At 39.2% G+C, this 21169-nt stretch overlaps 1 protein-coding gene across 2 annotated transcripts in view; it reads left to right on the top strand.

The window, feature by feature from the left end:
• Positions 1-21169, top strand: part of ITPR2 (inositol 1,4,5-trisphosphate receptor type 2) — a 283042-nt gene that overhangs the window by 190749 nt on the left and 71124 nt on the right. For both annotated transcript variants that reach the window (XM_062591989.1, XM_062591981.1), the window contains exons 38-43: positions 6662-6770; positions 8395-8582; positions 9929-10112; positions 10709-10965; positions 11868-12068; positions 14062-14172. In XM_062591989.1, coding sequence (XP_062447973.1) covers positions 6662-6770; positions 8395-8582; positions 9929-10112; positions 10709-10965; positions 11868-12068; positions 14062-14172 — 1050 coding nt within the window. The remainder of the gene's footprint in view (positions 1-6661; positions 6771-8394; positions 8583-9928; positions 10113-10708; positions 10966-11867; positions 12069-14061; positions 14173-21169) is intronic.

Below are 21169 nucleotides of genomic sequence, written 5' to 3'. Positions count from 1 at the left end.
CTTGCAGTGTGTTCAGTATTCTCTTCACTATCCTTATTGGAAGTAGATTGGCAATAATATTTGTTTTGCAATATTTTGGCACTTAGGCTTCCAGCTTTCTATGGAACCTGGAATTGCAGAGGAAAATGCTTGTGGTTCTTTATTTTATCTGAACCTGTTAATGCATCTCTGCACTACTTGTAACCTCAGGTTTATCAGTTAGCGTTTGTGATGTAGGCAATTTGTGTTAAGACAAGCGGGATTAACACCAGATCTATGTAGGACTGAACAATGGTACATTTCAAATGTGGGGCATCTCAGCCTAATGAGAGACAGCTGAGAGGTGTGGGTGGCCAGTTCTGCTCTCCTAGGAGAACTGTGTCATGAAGTCTGGTACGTGTTGTGTTTTTTCTTTTTAGAGTTGTGTAAAAACTTTTGCCAGGCAAAGATCGTGTCTGCTTCTTCTGCTGAAGTTACTGGCAAAACTCCCATTGATTTTAGTGGAAGCAGAGCTGGACAACAGCTGGACACAGTTTGGTTTTTAAAGTGCTTTTTTCCAAGAGGGAATAAATGCTCCCCGAGTAAATAACTCTGCTGTTAGGTGCTATGCCTTATTGGTGAAAATGTATCGGATTACACTATCATTTGGTTGTGAAAACATCTTGCTCTGAAAAGATCAAAATGGGAAAAGTGCTCTGTCTGTGAAAGCAAAACAAAACAAACAAAAAACCCTCCATAGGTTGCTGGAATTGAGAGGTTCAAATTTTTGTGCTTTATTGAGATAGTGGAAGCCAAGACTGTGGGCTTATGCTCCCAGCTGGGTGACTGAACACCATGTATTGGGTGCTCGTGTGCCTCAGTTCATCCGTTTTTGAGATGAGAAGATGCCTGTGCCATATGACACTTCAAAAGCAGGCTGAATCGTAATTTCATGAAGGGATGTAAAACTTCCATGCCTTGTATCTGCACGGAAGTCACTTGCACAAAATCTATTTTTCTCATACTGTGTTTCATTTCCAAAGGAAGTAAGTGAATAAAATAGTCTGAAAATGGGTGAACGATAACAAAAAAATCATCCTGAAGTAAACACTCAGACCAAACACAACAGAAATGTTTATAAATAATTAAAAGAGACTTGTAGAAGTGGGTGGTTTTAGACAGCTTTCATAGAATAGCACACTTCTGATCTCATCTGTATTTACTATAGGAAGAGGTGGAATGATATCTTCATAGATTGTATGAAACAACATATTTCTGTCATCTGGCTTGTTCTCCTAATGTAGCCCACAAGATCTCCTTCAAATAGTTTCTGTCTGAGCACTCACCCTGTTGTGATTTAATCACTGCCAGCAATAGGGACTCCACCACACCTCTTCTTAAGCTGTTCCAATAGCTAGTTGCTGTTACTCAAAAAAAGAGGAGAAAGAAAAATCATAACCCAGAAAATAAAAACCACAGCCCCCTCTATCTCCTTTCTGGCTGAATTTCTTTGTCTTCAGCTTCTCACCATTGTGTCTTACTCTTTTATCTTCTAGATCGAAGTCAACCATTATCAGATTTCTCACATAGATAGTCAGACACAGAGTGCGTGTAGCAGTTTAGACTGATAAGCTCAGCAGATGGAAAGCATTGAATTTCTGGTGAGAAGGCATGTTTTATCCACTAATGATTCTTGTGGAGCATCTCCAAACCTAATTCAGTTTGTCTGCATTCTTCTTGAATTGTGGGCACCAACTTCTGATGCAGTTTTTCTATAGTAACATACCCCTGCACACAGAGAGGTAAGATGGTCTCACAAACCCAACTCGATAGTCCCTTGTTACGCTTTCGAGGCTCACTGTCACTTTCGGTGCTCTTGTTCTACTGATAAGTCTCCAAGACCTTTAGTTCCTCCACAGAGTCACTGTTTCCTAAAACAAAGATCTTCCATTTTGTGGTGTTTTGCACTGTATTGTTATTACTTGGATAACTAGACATACAGAGGACTGAACTCGTATCATTTGCTTCTAGTCAGTTTAATAAATGATGCCTGAATCATATATCATTGACTTGACCTCATTTATATTCTTTTTGTGTCCTTTGTAAATACTGTTATTTCCTGTGTTCTGGCATGTCTTTGAAAAAAAGCAAGAAATATTCCCTGTGGTTGTCCATTAGAAACACACGCACTCATTTATGATTCTTACTTGAAGTTGCACATTGAATACTTTCAATTACTTAGCTTTTAATCTATTTAGTAATCATCACTGTTGGATTATAACACTGTATTTTCTTTATCAAAAGTTTTGCCTTCTAGGAATATATCACACCATCATTTTATCAGACTTTACCAGTCGGAATGATATTTTCATCAGCAACAAAAACAGAGAAGATAGCATCTGAAGTATGACATGGTCTAGTCTTCTTAAGCTCATACTGAGGCCATTATGACTGTATGATGCCAATAATATAGCTGTCATTGCTTATTTTATCTTCCTTTAATTGTATTTGAATGGAGCTCAAAACCAGACATTCCTTTATTTTGCCCGGAATTGATACCGAGCTCACAGCTTATACTTACCTAGGTCATCCCATGTACTTTTTTAAAGATGGTGTTGCACGTTAGATTTCTTCCAGTTCTCTTGGATTTTGTTTCTATTCCAAACCTACTGAAAATCTACTTTAGCAGCCCTGAGATCCCAGCTAGCTCCTCTCTATATGCTTGGCTGCAAGGTATACAAATCTGAAGATTTTAAATGCCTAGCTTGCATGCATCTTCCTGGATTACTTTGGAATATAAAGTATTTCATTGTACAAGTTGAATACATTGTACAGTTGAATGCTGTATGACAGAAATATTTATGGGATGCGGTGGCCTTTTATAAGTTATCACTGAAAATTTGAACATTTCTATTTAAAAGTTTTAATGTAATTGAAAACCAGAAGAGATTACCAGATCTTCTGAACATCATAGACTATTGATTACCATGCAATCTCCTTCTAATGCGCACAAAGTTACATAAGACAGGACAGATGCATTTGGCACTGTTATACAGTGAGCTTGTGCTGAGGCAGGTGTCCATGATAAATGTTACGTGCCCTGAGCCATTGCTTCCCAGTATTGAATACCCCAACCTTATATGGAGCCAGCGTTTTGCAGTCTCAAAGATTGAAAGTGAATTAACCATTATATTAAGGCATTTAAATCAAGTAAAAAGACCAATTAGTGTAATGAAATGTGGACTGAGAAAAACATAATTTATTGTGTCTGCATGTTTGTATTGAAATAATTTTTCCCTATTGGAAACTATTGTCTATCAATCCCTGGCTGTTTGAAACTGCAGCAACAATAACCTGTTGTTGCTTTCTTGTGTTCTCAGCCTTTATCATTGCTTTTGTTAGAGACAAGACAGTGGTATTCATGGATTACAATAAGACTGCTATGTTTCATTGTGTTTTTTCAAAGCTATACTCTGTTCTAGCCATTTTGGAAGGATTGCAGTCAGCTGAGTGGTGTTTACATACTGCTTCCATACCCTAATAAGAGCTATAAAAGAAAGTTCATTGTAGCCAGCAGGGGAGAGATTCTGCATGGAAGGTTTCTGCCGCGAGAAGAAATAGTCAAGGGAAGATATCACCGTACTGCCTAGTGTGCTTTTATTTTTGGCCTCTGCTCCAGTGTTAAGCGTGTCAGTAATAGTTGTTGCAAACTGCTTATTCTGACTACTGCTGTGATTATTTGCTTTCAGGCAGTATTAATTTTGTGGCTGTACTAAGTAAGGAAACTGCTTACAAGAACATCAATGGCATGACTGTCTCACTTGCCCTGACAGCAGTTTGCTACATCCACATGATGGGGCTGTTCTTGAGCAATGTTTTTTGGCATGCCCATAAAAGCATATTGCAGTGACCTCTGCCAGCAGGATCAGCTGGATGCTTTCTGGGAGCATCCCAGTATTTTCTAACATGGTGCCTCACACAGTTGTGCTCTGGGGGTTGAAGCATTCCTGAAGCCTTGTGCAAGCATCTCTGCATTCCTCCATCTAGTTAATACTGCCGGGCTGCAGAGGAGCAGTTTCCAGTCTCTGTAGTGGCGGCTAATTTCACAGGAAGCTAAGTGACCTAGGGAAATCGTATGGCTGCCCAAGGTCATCATGAAGGGGCTTAAGATACCAAGCCTGCAAACATACGGGCTGAGTCTGAGGCTACATTTTTGACACAGCTCTCAGGAAAACCAGAAAGTCCTCGGCATTCCCACTTTTTAAACATGATGTCCTTGACTTTTGACACTCTGGCTTCTGAGGACTGTAAGTGCTGTCTGAATTTGTGCAAGGTTGAGAGAGAGAGGGAGGGAGACAGAGCAGGAATCCTAATAATTACAGCTTGCTGGCTGGGGCAAGAAGCAAAGTCTGGGACTTAGCTCTAGTATGGGTTGAGCAAGACTCCTCCTTACTTAGCTGACCTGAGAAGTATCCTCATCACTGCCTTTTCTCATGTCTCGGAGAGTGATGAGGCAGGAAAAATAGTCTAAGGAGGTCCCTTCCACACAACGGGGCCAAAGTGCTGCTAAGTCATTCATGGTATTAGACAAATGCTGTTTCTTGGGCTTAAATGTTCTTCATGATAAAATAAAGGCCATTTGGATTGAACAATAAAACTTAAGGCCATGGATATTATTTTTAACTACATATAAATGGCTTTTAGTGTTTCTTCCCATGACTGCGCTGTGACTTTTTATATAATTTTCCACAGTGTTCTGTTAGTCATCAACAGACTGCATAGGCTACTGATCTAGGATGTTGCGTCAAGCTGGCTGGTTAATCAAGTGGTATGGCAAATGCCCACCATTTTTATTAGAAGTGTCTCAGTGCAATGCCCATTTTGGACCAGCTCCCAGTCTGGTGCTACAAAGGGTTTCTGCCCTGTGACACTGCGTGTGTGATGCGATTCTGTGATATAAAACGTTGAATATCGAGTTTATTTATATGCCCGAGGGAGTTTGAAATACCTTTGATTTCTTTAGGAGATGAGGAAAATGAAGTTTACTTTCCTCTAAGGTCAGAACTACAGATAGGATCTTGAGCAAGGGAAGTTGGCACTCTTCGTGATCTTGAAATCTCTTGTGAGCTTGGCTGGTTTGTCTTGTCCATGCTTGGAGAGCCAACCCCACCATCAAACTAGTGTTGAAAAGGAGTCTTTCTCCATCTGATATTCTCAGGGACTTTTGGGTTTCTTTTGTCTTCCTCTGTAGTGTAGAGCACAGTTGGCTTCTTAAGCTTACCTGGGAATTTCATCTAATAAATTCCCTAGCCCTACAGATAAGTAGGACAGCAGTAATGTTTTTTATTTCCTTTGCAGCCATTACATTTATGGCTTTTGATATTTTACTATAGCTCTTACAGTGTTCTTGGCTGATTGAGGGAACTCTGTATAGACTGTTACTGAATGAAAACATTCAAACACAAGAACTAGGAAGGGATGACCATTTTTTGTTGACTGACTATACAGAATATTGCATTCTGGTGCTTGTTTGAGGCTGACAAGCCTGTTGTTCTTGAGGTGTGTGAAGCAGTGAAGTCCCACTGCAACCTGTGGTTACTCTAGGAAATATTGCTAAGATAACAGAGAATTTTGAATGTGAATAGTTCTTGAGGTATTTCTGGGAATTGCTTCCCCTCTAGTGACTATGGTGCTTACAGGGATCTATCTATTGTAAAGTTGACTACTTCACTAATGTGCAGGCACGGGTATGCTGTTAACTGAGAATGCTTGTGGTGCATGTGTTTTTAAGAATTAGTTTTCATTAAAACCAGTAAGTAAGTAAAAGTAAGGAAGAAGAAATTTCATTTTATTTCCTGTTGAAATGATCAAATTTTCTGTTTCAATGGTAATCATCAGAGAGCTTGCCTTATTTTCTTCTTTATAAAATCTTATATTACAATTACACCTACAATTGCTATGTCACCTAGTGCCTCTGTAAAGCTGAGGGTTGACTGCAAGTATTTCCAGGAGACTGAAGACAAGATAAAAATGCCAAGTAACTGGTACACCCCACTCTTAATTCAGTGTGTATTGTGTTGCAGAAAATATGCTGAATGAAAGGGAAGATCTTCAGAGAGCTGCAAGCAGTTTTGATTGGTTGTGGTTTTGGAAGTAGAGGAGCAAGGAGAAGCAGAATGCTTTTTAAGCTGTTCTACCAAGTGTCATATCTCTATTTTAATGTTCCATGTGATGTGGCTTCTTTCAGATGATCAGATTATATGAGATAGATTATATGAGATCAGAGCACAAGGAGTGATACTTCTCAGCCATGGGAGATAGGAAGAAAGTACCACCATGGGTGGATAGGGCACAGGCACAGAGACTGCGAGAGTTTGTTCTCTGTGGAACTTTCTGCAAAATATGCACCTTACGGATTGCCAATAAAAATTATTGTAGTAGAAGTATTTGATTTATAATCAAAAAGTTTATTTTAAACTTCAAAGTAAGTTTATAGAACAATATTTTAGAATTCTTCACATGAGATTTGTTAGATAAGACTATTAGATGTTTGTTTTCTGGACAGCTTTACTATTTCTATACTTACTAATTATAACAGAAAAAGATAATAAATTGTGTATCTATATTAAATAGTTTGCTTTTAAAAAGAAGGAAATTGTCCACTACTGTAATTTCTTCTATTATTTTTATCTTTCTCTTAAAGGGCAACACTTTAAGGAAAATACTCCTGTATCGCTATTTTAAAGGAGACTATGGAAGTGGTATGAATGGGCCGCTGTCTGGTAGCTACAGCAAAACTGCACAAGTGGGAGGTAAATAGACAAAGATCATTTAAGAAAAACAAAATTAGCATCACTTTTTTTTTTCTAATAGGCAAATTGGAAGGGATGCCCAAGGGATTTAGTTGGTGAATGAATCAAGAAAGTTTTGTAAGTTGGTAGAAGAGAAGTAGTATCAGACTTTTCCTTTTTTAAAATTGCATGCACCTGTCTTAAATGGCTGTTGTACATGTGGCAGCACCAAAGCAGAGACCTCCCCCTGGAACCTACCAGATAATTGATTTGGTTCAGTTGAAACTGGTAACACAATTTTAATTTGCCAGTAAATCCACCTCTGGAAATTCAGCAAAGCATAGAACTTCTGAAGAAAGGTGTTGCTGTTTCTGGAAGCCAGCTTTTTGAGATTCCAGTTCCATTATTGATAAATGTAAAAAAGAAGACACAAGGAAAACCTTTTGCAAAGAGAGTGGCAAAACACTGAAACAGATTTCCCAGACAGGCTGTAGAATGTCCATTCTTGGAGTTGCTCAAAATTTTACTAGGCAAGACTGAGCAACCTACTCTAGCTAGCTTTGAAGTTAGATCCACTGTGAGTGGGAGATTTGACTAGATGATCTCTGGAGGTTCCTTATAACCAAAATTTTTCTATGATTGCATTATAGAAGCCATGGGAAGTTATTGTAGAGACATCTCTGAAAACCACAAAATAATGTGTGTAGTAAGGAATGATGTAAAAAAACCTGGGTATATAGCCAAGTCACAATATAGCTTGCCATTTTCAGCATATATTGAAGGCAAACCCAAATTTGTAAGCATTTCCAAATGTTGTGCAACTGTTCCTCTTGTTTCAGTGTTGACACTTTGGAAATATTTACAGTCTGAATATCCTGTACATCAACTTCTGCTCCTAAGCAAACAGAAAAGTAAAAATTTAATATTTCTTGCTTATCTTTATATAAAGTATTTATGTATTTGGCTTCCTTATGCACAAAATCTGAAACATTTTGACAGTTCTGCTTTGATTAAAGCAATACCATACTTCACGAAGTAATTTAAAAGCAATTGTAGGAGGAAAGATCGTAATCTGGAATAATAAAATATGACCAATTGATAATTTACTACAATTTTACAAATTCTTTTAAAATCACACCTTCATTAATTTAGACTAACTCAACTCTCTATTCTTAACATCATCTTGATGTTAATAGACTGGGAATTGTACTGGCAAAAGCATTTGGTCAGAAAGTCAAATCTATAACCGGATCTTTTCAATCTATTTCTACAAAGTATAAAGATAAAAGACAAATGTATCCAGTTTCTTTGAAAGCGGTATCAGATTTCAGCATATGCAACAGTGGATTTACAAAGCCATTCTGTGGGCAAGCCACTGTAATTTAAATATTTATTATTGTCCAGATATGACAATAGTACAGTTTGGTTTGTGTTTTTGCTTTATTTCTTATTGTCAGAACCCAGCGTTGCAGTTTCATGCAAAGATCTTGTTTGTATCAAGGAGAATTTTTCCTCAAAATGTCAAGATTAAATTCATTATGTAGCATCTGTGTGCATAAGACAGATTATTAATGTCTACATTTTTATATACATTTATTTCCTTTATAAAACAAACATGAATGGTATATATTTGTCTAATTTGCAGGTGGATTTTCGGGACAAGACTCAGATAAGTCTGGGGTATCCATGTTTGATATTCAGTGCCTTTTGGATAAAGAAGGGGCATCAGAACTAGTCATAGATGTTATAGTAAACACCAAAAATGACAGAATCTTCTCAGAAGGCATTTTGCTTGGTATTGCATTGCTTGAAGGTGGAAATGCACAAACACAGGTACTTACTTGCTTATTCACATATTGCTTTTCAAATGCATGTAGTCTGGAGACGAATGGAAACAACTTCTTTACAGTGAGTTCTGTGAAAACTTTCATCAGACAGTGTATCACTATAATACAAATGTAAACAGGCCTTATTATCAGGCAGTATATCATACAGTTGATTCTTCAATAAAAGAAAGCACTTTCCAACTGTCCCTTTCTTTGCAGTACAGTATTCTTTGCCATCCTGATATTATCTCCAGTTATTTCATGTTTCTTTTTGTAAATTTAAAAGCTGCAGTGTTCTTAAGTATATAATGGCAGAAGAATTAAGTTATTTTATGGAAGAAGTTTAGGGAGATTGATTAAAATCTCCAAAGAGAGAAAAACTGCCTGTTTGAGAAGACAGATAGCCCATTCTGTAGTTACGGAATGGTATAACTGTTTCAAACTGCGGGTTCTAGTTTTTATGAATGATATTCCTCTTACCTTCCTTTAGCCAAATAAGGTGGTTGTTTATTCTTACTTTATGGTCAGCAGAGATATCGTAAGAGAGGAGAGAGAGAATAAATCACTCCCTGCAGGTCTCCATATCTCATCATTGCCTCTGAAGGGAGCCTAGATAACCAACTTACTTATACCTCATTTCAGAACTATAAAAGTTAAGTGAGAGGAATCCCATCCTTTATTCTGTAAAAGAGATAATACAATCTGTCACCCTTAGAATGTGTCAAATTTAAATTTACTATATGTTTGAGAAGTAACATTTGAGCAAGAAAATGATGAAGAAGTGAGATTTTGTTGCAGCTTTCTAAAATTAATTGTTGGGGGCTTTAAAAAGCCTTTACTTGAAAGACAGAGTTTGCAAACTGAAGAAAACGGTACTCAACCTGGTTGCCACTAATACTAAATCACCAAGGATACACATTTTGTGTATGTATTTGTAAAGTGCAAAGAATGCATTATAATCTATAGTATTACATATATATATTAAAACTTTTGCTTCTCTTGTTTTCACAACTTTTTCACAATTTTTTATAGATGGAATATTGTCATTTTAGAATACCTTGATAAATGGATAGTGTCACAAAATAATTTAACTTCAAAGCATAATATTGTGATATCATAAAGACTGCAAATAGTGCTGCTAAAAAAACCACTGATTTTTGTCATTTTCTCCACATTTTAAAATATTATTATCAGTCTTTGTTACCTGTATATCACTTTGTGAAAGAGCTGATCAGGCAGTGGCCACCATTTGCTTTGTGTGAACGAAGTAATTACTTGTTTCACAGAAACAGTGTATTTCTGTATTTCTTCTTCCTTAGAACACAGATATCTAAGGAGTATCTTTTCTTGCAGTATTCAACTTACCAGCAATTGAAGGAACAAAAAAAGTCAGAAAAATTCTTTAAAGTCCTGTATGACCACATGAAAGCTGCTCAGCAGGAGATACGATCAACGGTGACAGTTAACACTATTGATTTGGGGACCAAAAAGAAGGATGATGATAGTGACCTAACTGTATCTGTTCCCAAAAAGAGAGGTAAGGAGGCACCCCTTTAAAAGAGAGAAGTGGAAGCGCATTGTAGACAAACTGAATGTATGGCACCACTGATAATATGCAGGATTGATCAATAAGTTTTATTGTTAATCATGTCTAATTTGCATCACTTGCCTGTTCTTCTCTAAATTATAGGCCATATCTTAAGGTGTTTACATCAGATTAGCTTTGATGAAGTCAATAAAGCTGTACCAGTTTACACCAGTAGAAGATACAGCCCCATATTTTTAGAGAAGCAGAAGTAAAGGCTGCTGCTAATGGGGCTGTTTCACAAGAGCAAGAATTCCCGATTTCCCACCCTGTGGTCCTTCCATTGTTCTCATCATTTATTGTATATGGAGGAGAAATAGTAGGGCTTTTTGTTTTAATGTTCTGCTTCAGTCTGGTTTGTGGTTTCTTCAGAACATGCTATCCTTGCAAGAATGTTGCCTTGATATTCTTTGTAAGTCGCCCAGAGGTCTTCAAAAAGTTAGGCACCACAAAAGGAAAAGTTTCATTCATTATTACTGTTTTCTTTTTGTTTAATCAACCAAGGAGAAACATTTTGAAAAATGAAGGAAAATTATTTTTATTTTCAGTAAAGGATTCAACACTCCATCTGAAAGAAGGTATGAAAGGACAGTTAACGGAAGCATCTTCTGCAACTTCCAAGGCTTACTCTGTGTACAGGAGAGAAATGGACCCAGAAATAGATCTTATAGGCTCAGGAACAGATGCTGCAAATGCAGAAGAGAAGTCCACAGAAGAAGCGATAATGAGCCCTGCTATTGCAATCATGCAGCCAATATTAAGATTTCTCCAGTTGCTATGTGAAAACCACAACCGAGAGCTGCAGGTAGAGTGTTACTCAGCTAAGCTCAAAATATTTTGCCACAGGAGTATTGTATGAACTCCATATTGCCTGAACTTCATGAGAGAAGAAAACCATGCCTGTGTCTGGTTCCCATTACAGAATTTGGGGTGCCTAAAATATCATTCTTCTTTTGGTCCAAAGGATAAAATAGCCTTTTCCAGGACCATTTTAATGCTCGGTTTGAGCTCATATTTATGTCCTCAGAACTGCCTAGAAACTGCAGCACAGCCACAGAGAATTGAGAAGTTTCTAAATATTATTGTTAGTACGATTTCTGCCCACAAATAGTGGATCACTTACCACAGCCTTGAAGACCACAGAAAGTTTCTGGACGAAGTTACAGTACCAGTCTTTTCCCCAGGTATTATGACTGAAGGCTTTAAGATGCTACATGTCTCTACTATCAGTTCCTCCAGTAAAAATTACTGCTCATGTAGCGTTCTTTCCAAAATTAATTTTCTGCAGATGTGCATCAGCGCAGTGTCTAGCAGTCTCCCTTAAACCAGTGTGGGGAGTGATTTGAGCTAAGATACGGCCACAGCAAAGGACTAGTCATAATGTGCCATCATACCTGCTCAGCTGAGAGGAAAGTAACTTCCAAGAGAAGGGTCGGTACCAAAAGATGGATGGGGGCACATACAGAGGGTATCTGAGGCCAGTGCAAATGTTTGCAAAGTTCACATATGTAAGCTCTCCTCTCTGTACTGATTAAATCAGATAGTAGTTCTCAACTGCTGCACTGGCATATATTTTATACCGTGTAATATGCTTCACTACCTAAATGATCACGTGGTTGTAAATTGTGCATTAATATATTCTAGAAAAAGACTATGCGTTTGACTTCAACTCACGTTTTCTTTGCATTCCTTTTCCCTATCCACCAGAATTTTTTAAGACATCAGAACAACAAAACAAATTACAACCTTGTTTGTGAGACTCTTCAATTTTTGGACTGTATCTGTGGAAGTACAACAGGTGGACTGGGGTTATTGGGACTTTACATCAATGAGAGGAACGTGGCTCTTGTGAATCAGACTCTGGAAAGCTTGACTGAATATTGCCAAGGTCCATGCCATGAAAATCAGGTAGGGCTAAAATAACTTCTGAATCCAGAAGAATCTCCCTGAGCTTTTGGTATATGTGTGGACACCATAAACCCTTTCATGTTCTTAATAACATAAACTCTTTTGTAGTTACTGTGACTAAACTCAGCACATTTTGAGTCTTCATAAGGCCTGAGAAATCCTTTTAAGTCAAAACTCAAACTTCAGTCTTTCTATAGTACATGTCAGCTTAAGGGGAGGCTTTCTGGTCCTTTTGGAGAGAGTTTTGTGACTGAATTCAGTGGGTCATGGTTTAGGCCTTAGTTTGTGACACTCTAGATTTCCAGTCACAATTATGGAAGTACATTGCAAACACAATCTTACTCTCTGCTTTTTCATGCCTTTTGCCTTTGATGTTCTTTATACAAGTCACTAACATGTACTTTCTTTAATTCATTTAAATGCCACAAAATATAACTAGCTATCCTAGTGTACTACCTGTCAGGGTCGTTAATTATGATATCAGTAATGGAATGAATGAGACTACAGATCATGCTTCTAATGAGATATATGTTTCTGTGCCTTGCTTGGTGCAGGCTTTTAAAAGCATATAATTGTGGCTTTTGAGCAGTATGGAAGGATAAAGAAACTAGTACTATACTTGATTTGAAGAGAACTGTAGTAAAGGTGTCACAATGGAAGAAAGTTCAGAATGTTCGCTATGGATAGCATTGGGAAAGTTGTAGTGGGCAAAATTGCAAGGATACGGTCTATTCTTAATACTAGAAATACATGAAGAAATACAAGAAGTATAAAAGTTACTTCATTAAGATCCACAAATGAAGTGCAAAGTGCTTCTGTTGCCATTGCTGTTAATTAACCATCTTATTAAAATACTTCAAAAGCAAACAAACAAAACTTTTTTAGTAGACTAAATCTTCAATAGTCATACTCAGTCCACTAATCAATGGAGAAAATCATTTGTTTTTTTTAAAAAAAAGATAGTTACAGGGTAGAGATGGAAACTCCCCCCCGCCCCCATATTTGCAAGATAACATGTTCTCTAACTTTACAGAAGAACAGTGGAAATGGAAGGAAGTGATTACTTAGATTTAATTACTTAGATCTGATGGGAAGTCACTAAGGATTGGAGTCTTGCTCATTTGGTGTATTTTGGAGAAAAATCCTGCATGCTGTCATTCTCATATTTTTTCCCTTTTCTCTATCTAGAAAGATATATAAGATAATATATAAGATATATATTGTCTTATAAACTGACTAGAAAAAATTACCATAGGTTTATTTACCTGACTTTTTTTTTTTTTTTTTTTTTTTTTTACGATTTAGAAGATCTAGAGCTCCAATTGTAAAAGCGTTTGGGAAGTACTGTTGGTAATACTGACTGGTTTGAATTCTATATCCAGAGAAGTCTGTGTGTACATAAATGCATGTAGAAAACTGTAATATACAGACAAGTCGTGTTATAATGTAGCCATATTAATACTGATTGCTGAGTGTAAATTAAGAATTTAAGCGTGCAAATTTGGTAGTGCCTACATTCAGATGTGTCCTTTTGTATCTGTGTAAGTGGAAAACCTAGGTCCAGCTATACTGACTGCAGAATGGAGCTCAGGGGATTAGAGAAGTTGCTGAAAGTGACCTTTTCGGTCCCTGGATCTGGCAGTGCCCTTATGTACTGCTCTCTCTCACTTGTAGCACTTGGTGCCAAATCCTACATGGTTCATGGCGAGGATATTTTAGCTTGCACTGCATTTTCTCTAGTTATGTACTTCACTATTAGCAGTGTTGAGGTTAGCTCTGTGCTACATAGGACTCACCCTGGTATGGTACAGACTCATACTCCTGTGGCATATTTTCGGGCTGCTGTGCTTTGGCTGGGAGGTTTGATGCTATCACAGGATTATTCAAGATCAGAGCCTTGTCTTGAAAATTTGCCAACAATTCTCTGTCTCTGTTGCTTTCTCACTCTTTCCCTCTCCTTCTCCTGACCCCCATCTTTTATCTTATTTTGTAGACCTGCATAGCCACTCATGAGTCTAATGGGATTGATATTATAATTGCACTCATCCTGAATGACATAAACCCTCTTGGCAAATACTGCATGGACTTGGTACTTCAGCTAAAGGTACAGTAAATGTAAATTTTTTATTTTAAATTTAAGTAATAATAGAAAAGATACCTATGCAAGAGCTCTAGGCAACCTGACATTTACTTAATCTTACTATAGCATAATATACTCAGCAGCCTTGGAAAACAAATGTTGCGAAAGAATTCAACTCAGCTTCTGAATCAGCATCGGGCCTTTGCTGCAAGCCATTTGACCCCTTATTGGGCTTGGGAGCATTGCCCTCAGCTTTTTTTAAGAATCCAATCAGAGAGATAAAATATATCTAGCACAAAGCCTCAATATTCTGGGCATAAAATCTCACTGGATTGATAAATGGCTATGCTGTTCAGGTAACGTAACAAGTCAGGCATTGTCTTTGCATAGTGCACTCTAGAAAATGGCTTGAGAAGGATAGATAGTTATGGATAGTTATGGATAAAGAATAATGTATCAGATGACCTGCAGTTAAAATATCAAATAAAGCTAAAAACAAGGTAAAGGTAAATTTTATTTTATTTTTGTCCTCAAGTGTCCTGTGTCTGTGTTCTCTGTGTGGGAAGTATAGTGGGAGAAGGCTCATGTTTTGTTTTGTATTCTGTAGAGAGTAGGGCAGGCTCCTAGAAACTCATAAGTTTCTCTGATCCCTGTACCATTGCGTGCAGAGGGGAGCCTTGCAGCTATACTGTGTGCCAAGTAGGGCAGAACTTGTCCAGACGGAGCCTTGGTTGTTGCTTTTTCTTTAGAACGAAGTATTTCCATTGCAGATGGTCTTGTTTCTTCCCTAAAACCAGAACATACTTTGTGGTAGCTGCATTGCATCATACTGGCAATGTTATGGATGTCTAATAAAATAATTAATACAGCTATATATCGTGTACAATAAAACATTGTATCAACAGTGTTTTACACATGATTTTAATAACTGTAATTACATTTTGAGTGGCAATTTAATTCAGGCCCCCCTCAAGCAAAACGTTTAAGCAGAGTTAACTTTGAACATGCAGATAGTTCTTTTGAAGTTTAAATTCCAGTCCCTGTAAAGACCTAGCTACATTCATTCCAGCGCCATTTTAGTTTCCATATCATGTAGCTAGCAGATGGATATAAAATAACTTTTCTATACAATGCCCAAGAATCAAGCTTATTGATGTTACTACAAGGATCAGTTTGGCCCAGTTCGTGGGAGATTTCATATGCATTGGTGCTATTAAAATAGCAAAAATTGTAGTAAATGATACCAAAGGTTCAGACTGTGGGCCTGATTCTGATTTTAAGAATCAGATCCACATTACTAAGTTACTGGTCATTACTGTGAGTGGTAACACATCCAGATAAAAAACATCCGATAGCCTTCTGTGATGGCAAAACTGGGTGGGTAGATGAGGGAAGAGCAGTGGACGTTGTGTACCTTGACTTCAGCAAGGCTTTCCACACTGTCTCCCATAATATCCTCCTGGGCAAGCTCAGGAAGCGTGGGTTAGATGAGAGGACAGTGAGGTGGACTGGGAACTAGCTGAAAGGCAGAGCTCTGAGGGTTGTGCTCAGTGGCACAGAATCTAGTTGGAGGTCTGTGGTTAGTGGAGTTCCCCAGGACTGAGTACTGAGTCTAGTATTGTTCAACATATTCATCAGTGACCTGGAAGAAGGGACAGAGTGCCTCCCCAGCAAGTTTACTGATGATACCAAGCTGGGAGGAGTGGCTGATACACCTGAGGGCTGTGCTGCCCTTCAGAGAGACCTGGACAGGCTGGAGAATTGGGCAGAGAAAAACTTCATGAGGTTCAACAAGGGCAAGTGCATGGTCCTTCACCTAGGGAGGAATAACCCTAGGGACCAGTACAGACTGGGGGCTGACCTGCTGGGAGTTTTTTTGGACAAGAAGTTAACCATGAGCCAGCAGTGTGCCCTTGTGGCCAAGAAGGCCAATGGTGTCCTGGGGTGCATTAGGAAGAATGTTGCCAGCAGGTGGAGGGAGGTGATCCTACCCCTCTCCTCAGCCCTGGGGAGGCCTCATCTCGAGTACTGGGTCCAGTTCTGGTCTCCCCAGTATGAGAGAAACATGGAGCTCCATAGCGTAGGGCTACGAACATGATGAGAGGACTGGAGCATCTGCCTTGTGAGGAACGGCTGTGAGAGCTGGGCCTGTTTAGCCTGGGGAAGAGAAGGCTGAGAGGGGATCTTATCAGTGTGTATAGGTACCTGAAGGGAGGGTGTCAAGGGGATGGGGACAAACTCTTTTCAGTGGTGCCATGCGACAGGACAAGAGGCAACGGGCAAAAATTGCGACACAGGAAGTTGTGTCTGAATATGAGGAGGAACTTCTTCACTGTGAGAGTGACAGAGCACTGGAGTAGGTCGCCCAGAGAGGTTGTGGAGTCCCCTTCTCTGGAGATATTCAAGGCCCACCTGGATGCAACCCTGTCTACCATGCTGTAGGTGACCCAGCTTGAGCAGCAGGGTTGGACTAGATGATCTCCAGAGGTCGCTTCCAACCTCAAGCATTCTATGATTCTGTAATATGGCACTGAGTTTACCAGGTAATGTTTAACACTGTCAATCTGTCACTGTTCTTAGGCAATTCTGAAGTTGTAAACACACTAAATCTTGCACTAAAAATGCAAAATCTAAAGTGTATAGGCCCACACAGTTATACATAGGTACAAGCACAGACACTGTTTTCAGAGAACATTATATGTCAAAGTCATTCCCCCTGCAAAGCTAGGCAATGCAGAATTATATATTCCCAGTGCCATTTTAATTTGGCTTGTTTTGCACATGCTTTGTGGTGTGGTATATAATCACATCTTCATATATTGTATTTTCCGCTGGACTCCTGAATCATTTGGTGAGCAGGATAGACAGTATTCATTGAATGAGCAATGACTGATGTTCTGTTCTGCACTTTGTTTTTGAGTGTGAACTGCAGCCTTCCTTTCTGGATAGTATTCACGCCCTGGTAAATAGTATGACCTCAAGATTGCTGTGTGCACAGTGGCAGGATGAAGAGATATTGTCAGTCTAGTAGCTCATGTAATTCTCCAGAACAGAGTGAGGAGGCAAATTGTGAATGTCTTTGTTGGCTTTTCACATGGAGCCCTACTCTGCTGTATCTAGTTGCTTCACAAGTAACTTGGATTTATTTTCCCCAAGTTCATATTAGATGTTATAGGAATCCAGGCAAAGAGAAATGAAGGGCAAAATTACTTGAGGGTATCCATTTTGTAACACCTGGGAACTGATTTTTCACAGTACTAATGTGTTTGAAGAACTCTGTCTTCATAGTTAATAGTCCTCTTTTCCTCTTTGGGAATAGAATCATATCCCAGAGTCTCAAAGCATCCAGAAAATGAGGAACAAGTAATTAAATGAGCACTCCAAAGTTAGGTGTGAGTGATCAGAGGGCTAGTAAAGGGGAAGGAGAAAGTGACTTAAGAGTCCAAAACTTCCCTTTCTGGGACCAAAAAATGGGAGTGTGACAGCTGACTGAAATTCTAGCCTACAGCACGCCACTTTTTCTAAGCCAGTAGCAAGAAGCTGGCTGTTCACAACAGAAAGTCCTACCAACCCTTTACCTTTCCTCGCTTCTGGGAACTGCAGCAGGTTTCTCTCCATCCCCACGGTAGTCTGCACTGGGAATTGTTTCAAACTCCTCCTCAACCATAAGTGAGTAGATTTGAGCCTTCTTCCAGTGTTTCCTCTCCTTCTTTCACAAGTTACCTGGCAGCCTGTCTTGTCCCTTTCCTTCCTCCTCACTTTGAGATCCAGCCAGTGCTATCACAACTGCCTTGTTCATCACTGCAAGAGAACTCTTGAGCAGAAAAAGAAGAATCTAATTCTTCAGAGCAGGACCCTGTTAGTAGTGTTAATCAAAATCCCCTCCTTTCTCTCCCCCGAATCTTTTCCCCAATTCACTGTGTGTGTTCAACCTTTGCAACTTAGGTTGCATGGCAAAGGATCTGACTAGATCTTTCCTTTCCTTAATGCACAATCCTGATTTGGTTCCAGAGCAAGAGAGGGGATACTACAGAAAAAAATCTATGGAAGTTTCTAATAATCATAATGCTGGCCCCTTCTTCTCCAGCCAGTCTCTATCTGATCTCTTCTTTTTGTATCTTATTTCTTTTTGTTTATCTTTACCTCATTCTTCTTGTGTATGCAAGAGCAGTCTCCTCTTTCTTGTCTTCTCACTCCATGCCTGATCTCCTATTCCCAAAAGTCCCAGTTCCTTGCAGTGTGTGAATCCTCATTCTGGTCATCCGTACTCCTTCTGCCTTCCCTTTCTTTCCCCTGCTGACTTCTAATGCTATACTCCTCCAGTTGTCTATACAGCTCTCTTAATACAATTGTTTTGAGTTCTCTTCATGCATTCTGATTTCTTTTTCTCATTGCCACACCTTTTCCTGATTTTTACTTCCAGTTGTTTCCTCTTCCTCTTCTCATGAAATACTGTGGACTCAATTTAGTTGCCCACCCAGTAACACTGGAATCACCTGTGTGCATCTTGCCTAGCCTCCAGGTGCTGTTCTAAGAGCTTATCCAAGAGAGTATGGATTTTCTATCAGCCCTGTGAGGGTGTCTGAAATATGTCCTAATTCTTCTTTTGGTTCCCTGCCTTCAGGTCCTTTCCTAGCCTCACTCCAGCTGCTCCCATTTTGTGTTTTCTTGCAATGAACTTTTGTTCCAGTTCACCCTCATCCAGTTCACTGTCAATTTTGCTCCAGTTCACCCTTTTGCCCAAGTTCCTCTTTAATCTCTTTTAAAGCAGGCAGTGCTTTCCTCCATATTGCATGTATAGGCAGGCAGTATAAAATAGCAAGTGCAGTCTGATCTGCTGTTCCTTGGAGCATACTGTTCAGAAGCAACTGGACAAGCTAGAATAAAGCTCTGATCAGAACCTTCTGAACTTGAAAAAAAGGCAGATGCAAAGTCCTGTGTCCTGGATGAAATGACCCCAGGCAACAGTATAGGCTGGGGATTTACCTGTTAAAAAGCAACTTTGTAGAGAAGAATCTGGTGGTGCTGGTAGACAAGAAGTTGAACATGAATTAGCATTGCACCCTTGCAGGAAAGGCCAAGAGTATCCTGGGCTGTATTTGCAAGAGTTCAGTCAGGAGACTGAGAGGAGTGATTATTCCTCTCTGAACGGCATTTGTGAGACTTCATCTGGAGTACTGTATCCAGGTTTGGGCTGTATGGTACAGGAGAGACATTGACATACTGCAGTCGGTCCAGCTGAGGACCATCAAGCTGTTTGGGGCTGGAGCCTGCAATGTATGAGGAGAGATTCAGAAACAACTTCAGGGAGACCTTATTGCTATTTGCAGCTGTCTAAGGGGTAGTGCAGAGAAGAAGGAGCCAGTCTCTTCTCAAAGGTGCACAGTGGAAGGATGACAGGCAATGAGCGTAAACTGGAACATGGGAAATTCCAATTAGATAAACTTTTTTCCCATCAGGGTGGTCAAGCACTGGAAGAAGTGCACAGCATGGTTATGGGATCTCCTTCTTTGGAGATGGTCAAGACTTAACTGGACAGAGGCCAGAGCAAACAGTTCTCACTGGACCTGCTTTGAGGAGGGAATTAGTTTGCTGAAAGAGCAGGGCAAAGGAGAGTTGAAGGCCTCAGAGATCCCTCCCAACCTCCATGATTTTGTAATTCAGTGCCCACTGAGAAGAAACTCTGTGGGCTTTTAGCTGTGAAACTCTAGTAAAGTTTCTGCAATATTGTATTAAAATACTAATTTAGAAAATGCTTATGAGTTTGCCAGATTTGGGTGGATTTCCCTGGGGCTACAGTGTGTATGCCTGTGTTATCTTGGCCTCTAGCCCTCCAAATTTTCAACTCTTTTATCAAAACTTGGTGAAACAAATACTACTCAAAACAGAAGTTGCCTGAACGTGCAGAAAATGACATCCTTTTTTTCTCCCTGAGTCCTAAGAACAGCTGAACCCTTTTCCTCTGAAATTGTCCAAATTAATAATCTGAGGCACACCCTCACTGTGAGAAATTCCAGCTTGAAATGCTGAATTTGGCAACAGGCAGCTGAGAACAAGGTTGTATCATGGATTTCAGTGTTTTACTTGCCCTTGTCCCTGCTGTGGGATTGCCTTCTCCTAGCAAGTGTTCAAACAGGTCAGTCCATAAAAGGTGGCAGAGGAGAGGATGTTGCCCAGCAGTGAGACATGAGTCAAAGCAAATGTGCTCTGCTGGAAAGCAGTCACTGGGGGAAGTAGTTGAGAAGCCACATCGAAGACGTGAACATGAGCGTGGTGTCTCAGCAGTTTACAAAGATGAGCAAATTTAGCTGTTGTACTCTTCCTTGCAGCATGGTGTTGAGTTGCAGAGAAGTTAGATGACTTACTCAGAATCACACAGGAAGCTACTGGCAGAGCTAGGAATTGACCTGGTACACCCTGAGGCATGTTACAGTGCTTTAAGCTCCAAAGCCGTTCTTCCTCTCCTGTTCACAACCATCGATTTAACTGGAAGTAAGACAAGTCCCCCAAGTCTTAGGCACTACTGGGTTACTGCTGCTAAAGCTCATGTTATTTAATCCTTGGGAGAAATCTCAGTGAAAAGCAGCCAGTTGACAAAGTAAAGGATAGCTTTATACATTCCCCCAGGAATACTTCGTAGTGAAACAAAAATCCAGGGATGTATGAGAACAGTTTATTTTATAGCCTTCAAATAATAACCTATAAGATTTTATATAAAAAAAAAGAGGAAGGAAACCTACCTGAATGATGAAACCTTTTGTGTACTACATTTTGTAATTACCTCTGTTGAGAATTGTTTTAACAAAATACCATGGCAAAAATTGCTAGGTGAGCAATAAGAAAAGCAAATGGGATCTCATTTCTGGTGCACAGTATAGAACAAAGCCCTGAATTTAAGTCAAATATTTTTCAATATTTAAAATACACCTTCCAATATAGCTTGCATGGTTACTTAGCCTTATAGTATGCTGACATTAAAATGGAAAAAAAACTATTAAATATGTCAGTAAAACAAAAGATG

Source organism: Rhea pennata, chromosome 1, assembly GCF_028389875.1.
Source record: "Rhea pennata isolate bPtePen1 chromosome 1, bPtePen1.pri, whole genome shotgun sequence".
NCBI classification, from domain to species: Eukaryota; Metazoa; Chordata; class Aves; order Rheiformes; family Rheidae; genus Rhea; species Rhea pennata.
Note: the sequence above shows the minus strand (reverse complement) of the source record. Positions and strands in the feature narration are given on the sequence as shown.